The sequence below is a fragment of the Aplysia californica genome, unplaced genomic scaffold (assembly GCF_000002075.1).
Source record: "Aplysia californica isolate F4 #8 unplaced genomic scaffold, AplCal3.0 scaffold00437, whole genome shotgun sequence".
NCBI lineage: Eukaryota > Metazoa > Mollusca > Gastropoda > Aplysiida > Aplysiidae > Aplysia > Aplysia californica.
Window position 1 is genome coordinate 438021 of NW_004797707.1, and position 10345 is coordinate 448365.

At 39.9% G+C, this 10345-nt stretch overlaps 1 protein-coding gene across 1 annotated transcript in view; it reads left to right on the top strand.

Moving 5' to 3' along the window:
* The window catches only part of LOC101852563 (twitchin), a gene marked incomplete in the record, with an annotated part of 226069 nt that overhangs the window by 70659 nt on the left and 145065 nt on the right, over window positions 1-10345 (top strand). The window contains 7 exon segments of the mRNA XM_013086125.2: window positions 609-764; window positions 2576-2908; window positions 5208-5223; window positions 6563-6776; window positions 8289-8379; window positions 9307-9539; window positions 10146-10237. Coding sequence (XP_012941579.1) covers window positions 609-764; window positions 2576-2908; window positions 5208-5223; window positions 6563-6776; window positions 8289-8379; window positions 9307-9539; window positions 10146-10237 — 1135 coding nt within the window.

Consider the following 10345-nt stretch of genomic DNA (forward strand, 5'->3'; position numbering starts at 1 on the left):
AGAAAACCACACAAGAGCACCCGCCAACCACCCACGGAGACGTCTCCGGATAGATGCCGCGTCATGGAAAGAGCGGGGGCACAGACCACAGACTACAGAGCACAGACTACAGACCACAGACCACAGACTACAGACCACAGACTACAGACCACAGACTACAGACTACAGACTACAGACCATAGACTAAAGACTATAGACTACAGACCACAGACTACAGACCACAGACTACAGACCACAGACCACAGACCACAGACTACAGACCACAGACTACAGAGCACATTAATGAATTAGCAGTGATCTTCATTTGTAATGCAAATTTTGTCTGATAAGTTTTCAAATAGGCAAATAAGTTCATTTCATCTCTCAGTTTTTTACTTTATTGTCTGAGTATAATGATATCTGAGTATAATGATTATTTTTAATCTAAACTTTTTGCTGTTTTAAGCTAGAAGTTTCCCCTCTCTGTCCTAAGTTTTATGGTTAACAAGTTTGAAATTATTGAAGAACCCTACATGTTCTCAAAGTCTTTACAAGATTCTAGTTGTGCTTCTTAGTTCTTCGACAAAGTTTTCTGGAAGTTTTCAAATCCCTGCGTCTTGACTCAACAGGCAGATTCAAGATTCGCTCCGAGCCGAGGGACGCCAAAACATACTTCTTGGTACTGGAGATTGACAACGTGGCAGCACAAGACGCTGGCAACTACAAGGTCACGGCCAAGAACCAGCTCGGAGAAAGCAACGCCACCATCAGGCTCAACTTTGACAGTGCGTACAACACTTGTTGTGATAGACTTATCTGTCTTTGGCTTCTTTTCTCTACTCGAGCTCTTATAGATTTCTCCTCGCTGCACCACTGTGCTTTTCAACAACTCTGAGGCTTGAGGCAGTGAGGTTTTCAGGTTGCTATTGTGAAGGGAACAGCAATGCATTTAATAATATCTCTTTCTTCCTTCTTTTCTGAATATATCATCACTCTTTTGTAACACCTAAATCTTTGGCGCTTGTATCACCTATTGCGTTGCAAGTGCCATAAAACTCTTACTAGAACTAAAACGAGAGCAGTGCGTTTGACGTTAAACAAGTTTTTATCTTCGTAGTGTGGTACTCATTCCGTTTTGCTTTATGAAGACAATGGTGTTTTTCCCTACAAAAGGTATGGAAAATCATATTGGTGTAGATCTTATAAATTTCTTCTGTATTTGATTGGAAAATAGAAACTTGAAAATAATATATGGTGTAAACTTGCAATGAAATGTTCAATTTTTGATTGACTTTCTTTAGAGTGGGCTGTGGTTAAAAATTTTTTGGGAGGCTTTTTCTTAATCCCCTGGCCATGTTGGATAGAACATTGGAAGCTGATTAGATATCATTCATTCATGGGCAAATTGATGGGGTATATTTCTGTGTCCTTTTGGTGTCATCTAAAGCAAAGCGAAATCAGCAGAACCTCCTGCCTCACTTTACTGCACTATTTCGTAGTCTTTGCTTGTCTCACAAATTTTCATTCTTGCACCAAGTTTTGTTGCAGATTTTGTTTTCAGCTTTTGCGCATACTTTTTATTTTAGAAAAAACAAAACAACAAGAAAAAAACCAACAAACAAACTAGTTTTGATTAATCAGTCCACAAAACATTTTGTCCACAGAGGGTTCTATAGATTCAACACTATACTCTTGAAACTTTGGGACGAAGATAATGTGGAGAAGATTTCTTTCAGTTCACTTCTTTCACCATTTGATCTATGCTAGTAACTTCCTGGAGTAGAGCAAGATGAATGGAGATCTTCAAATTAATGGCAAACTTTAACTTGGGACATTGCATACAAAGTGCAGACTTTCAGTCTGTGACATTGTGCTGCAGCTTGTTTTTTTTAATTTGTGAGGTGTGCTGACAGAATGAGTTACTTCTCAGATTTTAGCCCGATGGAAATAGATACATCAAATTTATAGGTTGAATTTTTACAATTTATTAGTTTGAATTGATAAAAGACACATTAAACTTGAAGAGAATGGCACTGGTTTAGCATCTACAAATATATGACCCTTGTGTTGATTTTTGGCTGATATCTCCATTCATGGATAGCGAGAAGTAACTCATTTTGTTAGCATGCCTCACATTTGTTTGAAATGGACAAAATGTATTGGACTGATTTGTGTGCAGCTTTTTAGAGGAGTACATTAATCCAATCTCTGTGACATGTTTATGTGAGTGTCACTGTTGGTGGTGATACATTTGTGTGCCTGACAATTTGTTTTACTTTTCTTTACTTTGCTTTCGGATTAATGATGAGCAAGTCGTACTTTGGACGTGTGTCTGCGGTTTGTCTGTTTGATTTACATCGTAGAATAGAGACTAGATAGCCTGCTGGTCTTTCTGTTCTTGTCACAAGTGTTAGCACTAACACACTTATGATTTCTTCATTTTGTAGTTTATGATTTACCTAACAATCTTAGCTGTTTAGAAATTGATCAATAGAAGATTCTGAAAGTAGTCCAGTTTTGTGAAACTGTGTTTGATTTGTGAATGATTCGTGTACATGTAACCTCTTCTCGTTGTCTCATATCTAACGTGTTCTAGGCACCATGATCTTGCATATGCAGCAAGGCATGGTACCTCAACAAGGGTCCCGCCCGGTCTTTGTGCAAAAGCCTGCCATACGTCAGGCGGGCGGCAAGATAATTCTAGAATGTCAGCTCACGGCTGACCCAGCCCCGACGGTAATGTGGATGTTGAATGGGAGGCCTGTGGCGTCCGGAGGTCGTATCCTCACCAATATGAGGTCGGATGGCCACGTTCACCTCCTGTCTATGGAGATTTCGCAGGTGACGCTGCAGGATGGAGGGGAGTACAGGGCGGTGGCCAAGAACGCTCTCGGTGAGGCCACCGCAACCATCACGCTCAACTTTGAAGGTGAGGCTAAGTGCAGGTTCCTCGAGGAGACGGGAGTGAGAGGGGAACCTAAACAAACGTAATTAAAATAAAAAATTTACTTTTTGTCACATACATTTGTGATGGTGTATACAACTCACATTGTTGTTGCTGTTGTTGTTGTTGTTGTAGTTGTTGTTCTTGTGGCTGTTGCTGTTGTTAATAAATTAATACCTCCGTCCTCGATCAGTCAATACCAGCTCTTGAAGTAAGCGTATAATGATAAGGCACTTTGCGATTCAACGCAGAAGAAATGAGATAGAATCCCATGTGGGAAGAAAGTTTTATCAAGAATCTCTGTCTTTCTGTTGGGGCTGTGAATCTTCTCTCATCTCAGGTTGTCAATGGTTGGAGCTGCTTGCCTTCTAAATGATCTAAATTGGATGGATGGGGTGTAAAACATTTACAGTTACATATTTGGTTAATGAGGGTGTGGTGGTGGAGCGGTTAGTGCGCTCGTCTCTGAAGCAGAAAGTCTGGGTTTGAGCCTCGGTTCAGACAAGGATTTTTTCACCCCCTCCGGCCCACCCAGCAGTAATGGGTACCTGACTTTGAGTTGCGGAAGTAAAGGCGGCGTGGAAAGGAACTGGCCACCCTACCACACTATGCCGAAGGCCGAGAAAGTTGTCTCACTAACAATGCAATCCCCAATGTCCGGATCAGATGCGGGAACAACTTTACTTTTTATTTGGTTAATGCTAAATTGTAATTTTTCCTCTATTTCTGCGGTCCAAAGGGATATTGTCTCTGTGTGTGGAAGTTTGGGCCGCAACGTTCTTTCAGAGGTGGAGGGGGGGGGGACTACCTTTGTTTTGACCAGGCTATGAAGAAAAGCACAGTTGTTTATTGATAAATATTATGTTCAGATGCCTTATGTGTGCGTGGTACAATATTGTACAGTTTGTGCACAAATTGTCGTGGTTGTTGTTGTTGTTGTTGTTGTCGTTGTTGTTGTTGTTGTCATCATCTGACACTAATTAAGTGTGGACAGCATGTCTGTTTTCTTTTTTTTTGTTTTTTTGTGTGGAATATTTCATTTTGCTACTGCAGCATGGTTTTTCTATTTCTTTGAAGAATGTTGCACATTATGCTTCATTATCCTGCCTTTCATTTCTTCGCGTAGCTTAGAAACAAAAACATTATGCTCTAAATTTTATACCATGACTCCTGATATTTATGTCCTCAGATGCAACAGGAAACATTTTTCTTTGTTTCGTTTTGTTTTTTGATACTTCGTTTGGGTTTTTTGGGGGGTTAACATTAGATAATGGGGTTGTATTTCGAATATGGTGTCTTTGGAAACCTGATGATGTATATATACTGCAAGATAAGGAATTTGTATGATTTCTAATTTTATCATTTCTAATTTTATGATTTCTAATTTTTAAAACTTAAGGACCTCAGTCACCGAGAGTCAGGCCAGGTCTGTACAAAGATGAGGATAGGTCTGTTTTCTAGTAGCACTGGACTGCAAAAATTTATTACAAATTAAAATCTTCCCGAGCAAAAGGATGGATTGTAACAACATCTAAATTCGTTTGATGCTTTCATTTAGATTTTATAAAACGATACCTGAACAAAACAATAGTCAGAATGAACGTTAGTTTTGGGTTTAAAAAAGAAAAAGAATTTTGTAATAGGATCAGAATTCAAGTGTTCTGCATTTTTTTGTAAATAATACTGTTTCAGATTTTATCACGTAAGCCCCTAGATATCTTGAAATAAGTTAAGCTGCTAATGTTATCATGTGTTAATGGCCAAATGTCAACTTTGCCAAATCAAATGTGGCTTTGTGTCAGGTCCTTAAGGCTCATGGAAACAGTGGTAAGCTTAAAACAAACTTTCGTTGTGATTTTTAATTCTGTAAAGAAATGAAACACTTCTCAACAGGTTTTATTGTACTTGTTTACTGTGGAAAGAGAAATGTAGCAAATAGTATTTTTCAAATATAGGAATTATGTCTGTAGTTAGTCGTAAACTTTCTAATTGATAACAATTTATTGAAGGTTCTTGCATTTTTGCTCATGTCCCTCTTTTTCTTTTTTGAGTTTTCGAGATGAACTCTCAGATCTTGCATGCTGTCAATTACAAAATGAACACCTTTTTTTTATCATTAATGTCTCAAAATCACAAATTTTATCTTATGGCTAAAAGCAGTTGGTTTTGTGAACCATTTCTGTACAATGAGTATAGTGACATAATGATGTTATCGAACATGTCTAAAATCTTGTTTGTATTCCTCCCCCTTGCCCTACGATGTTCATCTGATGGATTTATCCAGGCAGTAAAAAACCACAGTAAGTGTTTGTTAAATAAATCATGTTCAGCTCAACTGAATAAATGTTTTTAATTTTAAGTCATGTTCAGCTTTATTGTTCTCTGTTTTCGTGTTGGTGATTGGTGTGTGCCCTTGTGTGGTTTTCTCCCTCTACTGCTGTGCCCAAGTTATTGTGATCAGGATTCTATTCCTGTAGAGATCTAGGGTGGATAGTCTAGTAAACAGTACGTTCAGGTTCAAACTCTGATTAGGTTTCTCGGGTTATTTTTGGCAGGGGAATCTTTTTATGACTGTCCAACTTTACAGCTGGATCATGGATGCAGATAATATGCACATCCTATGAACTCAATGATTCACACCTTATTCTTTTCTTCTTTTCATAACTTGTTTCCTCCGCAATAAAAATGACTTTTTAAAAGATCGGGTACAGTGGTAGATAGGGGCCGTCCTAATTTCAGACTTAAAAAATGTCCTCAATAGGACATGTAATGATGCTCACATATTGCCGTTAGGATACTGATTTTGAAGAATTACATATCTTGTGCACACAAAGTCTGAGCAAAGATTGTACTGATATAAATGTCATTTATTATTATTATTATTATTACTGAAAGAATTTCTGTTTAGAAATACAACAAGACTTGATAAAAAAAAGCTGATGATGACATCTATATCACTACACAACAATTGCAGAGGACATTTTTTAAGGAGTGACCCATTTCATTTGTGAGAACATATTTTTATACTTTTTTGTCTGAATTCTTAGCTGTGGCTTTCATGGAAGACTGAACTTTATTACACTCACACTGTCTCTCCCTCTGCTCTTGAGATGTGTAGACTATGTGCTGTATAAATGTTTTCGTGTGCTCTGTTGTGGTTTGTTCCTTCTTTCCTATTAAACAGATAGGTGTCCCGTGTGCAAGTTGTACACGTTAAAGATCCCTTGGTGGTCTAAAATCGATAAGAGTGGTCTTCGGCCGCCACCCAGGCAAAATTCAAAATTTCGTACCATCTGAAAATGTTTAACACTTTGTAGTCACTCAGCCAGCAGTACAAAATACCCCATCTGGTCACCCAGCCAGGAGAGTGACTGCAACAAACTTCTCAGGCCTGGTGCAGAAATGACAAAGTGTTAATGTGTCCTACACGCTCATATGACCTTATGCAGTTGCAAGTGCCGTAAAGCACTCGCCAAAAAAAAAAAAAAAAGAAAAAAAACCCAGATAGGTGACGAATGTCTTGATCTATTTCTCCCCACAGGAGTGACGGAAAAGCCCCTCACTGTGTCTTGATCTATTTCTCCCCACAGGAGTGACGGCAAAGCTCCTCACTGTGTCTTGATCTATTTCTCCCCACAGGAGTGACGGCAAAGCCCCTCACTTCACGCAGAAGCCCACCATCAAGCAACAACAGAACCTGCTGCTGATGACGTGTCTACTGGAGGCCAAGCCAGCGCCTCAGATCCGATGGTTCCGCGACACGACGGAGATCGGCGATGGTGGACGTTTCTCCATCACCATGCAGAGAGACCCTGGCGGCGCTGACCTCTATACCGTCATCTTACAGATCAGGGTACGGGTTTAGAGGAAGAACATTAAACATTATGTAACCCTATCCGTAAGTTATGTTTTAATATCGTATCCATACGACATGTGGAACTCTGTGCCACCACTTTCCTAAAAGGAAATTTACTCGTTAATCCGATCCCTACGATTTTTTGAGAAATGCTGAAAGTTTTAAAGAGATCTTCGCACTAGAAGTATTCTAAAATGTGAAGAATACAACCCCTGGGGTACAAAATGACCCCAGGTGTAGGGATGGGATTAAGCTGCTTATTTTTTTCATTTTCAAGTCAGAACATAAATAGTTATAGAATATTTCATGTCTTGAGATTGCGCTCTTGTTTACTAATAAGGGCCTGGCTGTGTGTGTAGGCAACTGGACACGGTCAAGCCAGAAAACGGTCAAAAACTGAAAGAAAAAGAAAAACCTGTTTTTTTTTTCAATCTGAGCAACCTCTCTGAACAGAATGCTCAGTTCATTCGAAGAAAACCTCTCTGAACAGAATGCTCAGTTCATTCGAAGAAAACCTCTCTGAACAGAATGCTCAGTTCATTCGAAGAAAACCTCTCTGAGCGGAATACTCAGTTCATTCGAAGAAAATCTCTCTGAACGGAATACTCAGTTCATTCGAAGAAAATCTCTCTGAACGGAATACTCAGTTCTTTCGAAGAAAATCTCTCTGAACGGAATACTCAGTTCATTCGAAGAAAATCTCTCTGAACGGAATACTCAGTTCATTCGAAGAAAATCTCTCTGAACGGAATACTCAGTTCATTCGAAGAAAATCTGGTGGTTCCGCAGATTTCAAGTCAAGCGGACACCACTGTACTTTCTTTGTTGAAGAATAGCACCCCTTCACAAAGTGTAATGAAACATAACTGTGTAAATCTCTTGTTCAAAGAATTAATTTATTTTTGTGATTGAGTCCCTTGCTGTTTCCCGTTCGATAACTTGGAGATGCTCGTCAAATCTGGGCTGTTCTTGGGCTGTTGTGTCTTTTTTTTTAGATTAAACTGAGATTGATCATACTTCTTTCAAAAAGTGATAACTGCAATACACAGGTGATTGGCAAGTGCTCTGGTTTGGTTTTATCTTTCTTTTCTTTTCAAACATCTATCATCCTTATCTCTCCTCCTTCTCCTCTTTGTATGTTACTCTCTAGTAACCTCTCTAAACTTTGGCACTCAAATAACTTATTTGTTTTGCAAGTGCCATAATCTTACTAAATCTTAATAAAACAAAACAAATGCTCCACTGTATCAAGCATGACATTAACACTTTGCAGTCACACAGCCAGCAGTACAAAATACCCCATCTGGTCACCCAGCCAGGAGACGGCGACTGCATCAGACTTCTTGGGCCTGGTGCAGAACCTCGCCAGGTGACCGGGACGGATAATTTTCTCCGGTGCATTATAGCGCCAAGTGAGTGCAAAGCAATAAGATTGAGACCTGTCAAAACTTATGAAATCAGATTCTAAAAACCAGCAAGCAACTGACAGTTTTGTTTCTCTGCTCCCAGGACCCTAAAACAGAAGACGCAGGCACATACAAGTGTACAGCAGCCAACGATCTCGGAGAGTCGAACGCCAACATCACTCTCAATTTCCAAGGTGAGTCAGTCACATCACTCTCAACTATCAAGGTGAGTCGGTCACATCACTCTCAACTTCCAAGGTGAGTCAGTCACATCACTCTCAACTTCCAAGGTGAGTCAGTCACATCACTCTCAACTATCAAGGTGAGTCGGTCACATCACTCTCAACTTCCAAAGTGAGTCAGTCACATCACTCTCACTCACAACTTCCAAAGTGAGTCAGTCACATCACTCTCAACTTCCAAAGTGAGTCAGTCACATCACTCTCAACTTCCTAGGTGAGTCAGTCACATCACTCTCAACTTCCAAGGTGAGTCACATCACTCTCAACTTCCTAGGTGAGTCAGTCACATCACTCTCAACTTCCAAGGTGAGTCAGTCACATTACTCTCAACTTCCTAGGTGAGTCAGTCACATCACTCTCAACTTCCAAGGTCAGTCACCTCACTCTCAACTTCCAAGGTGAGTCGGTCACATCACTCTCAACTTCCAAGGTGAGTCACATCACTCTCAACTTCCAAGGTGAGTCAGTCGCATCACTCTCACTCTCAACTTCCAAGATGAGTCAGTCGCATCACTTGTAGAAAACTGACGCAGAAGGATAAGTGGATTTTGTTCCTTCCATCTTGAAGATAATGGGAACAGTTGTGAAACTAGAAGACATTTTGCGGGAAACATCGAGAGTCATATTTTGACCATGCACTTTCCACATTTCTCTGTCCTAGGCTAGCCTCTTGATGTTATTCCATGTCTTCCCACTTTTCTGTACTTCAATCTCTGTGATTCTTCTCCAGGTTTCACGTGGTCTTCCCCTTGATCTTTTACCTCTCTTGTAACACCTCTAATCTTCGGCACTTATATGACCTTATTGTGTTGCAAGTGTCGTAAAACTCTTACTAAAACTAAAACTTTCCTTAACACTTCCTCGTTGTCTTCTGTGCAGGCGGAGAAAAGCCAGGAAAGCCCCCAGGTGGTATTGCTCCGACCTTCAAGGAGAAGCCGAAAGTTGCTCAAGACCCGAGTGGCAAGAACATCGTCATCGAGTGTCGGTGCACAGCCAACCCTAAGCCAGACATCACGTGGTTCAAAGGAACAGCCGCTCTGCCCACCAGCCCCAGGATAAAGCCAACGATCACGCAAAATGGAAATGAATATCTCATCAAGCTAGAAATTTTGGTGAGTGTGTCAAGTTGTTGGAAGAGATATCTCAAAAGGGTCAAAGCTATGGGCTATGTTTTCTATGGAGAACCTCTTCTCCTCACTGACTGATGACTGTCAATAAACTGTTTAAAATATGTCACAAGGGGGTGGAATTAGGCGCTCGTCAATTTTTGGTCATAAGGAGTTATTGGTATCGTTGTAAAGTTTGTTCATTCATCTTGCTTTTGAAGAAAGGAAAACCCATCTATCTTGAATAGAACTAGAGATTTTTTGCGATAAAAGGAAATGTGAGTAGCCTGTTTTATTAGGTAAAATTTGCAAGAAAATGGCCGCCAAAGTTTGGAAACTTTTATACTTTGGGAGTCCTTGAAAACTGAAAACGTACATATTTTGTGCAATTAATCATCGTTTTTCAGTAACATTAAAAATTCATTTGGTGATGCTGAGCCAAGAAACAAATATTCGACGAAAATTTCCAAACTGGAGGAAAAGTGCCCGTGTCTTCAATTTCCTTATTTTGACGAGCGCCTGATTTCACCAAGATGCCTCACAAATATTGACTAGCCTATACGTGTTGATTGAGTGACTATATACATATATGTTTTTCTGTGCTGTCTTCAGAATTTTACCAAAGATGATGGTGGTCAGTACAAAGTCATTGCCAAGAACGACATGGGTGAAGGAAGTGCAAACATCACTATCAATCTGGAAGGGTAAGATTTGGTCTCACTGCTTGGGCTTTTTTTTGTGTGTGTGTGTGTGTGTGTGTGTGTGTATGTGTGTGTGTATGTGTGTGTGTGTGTGTGTGTGTGTGTGTGTAT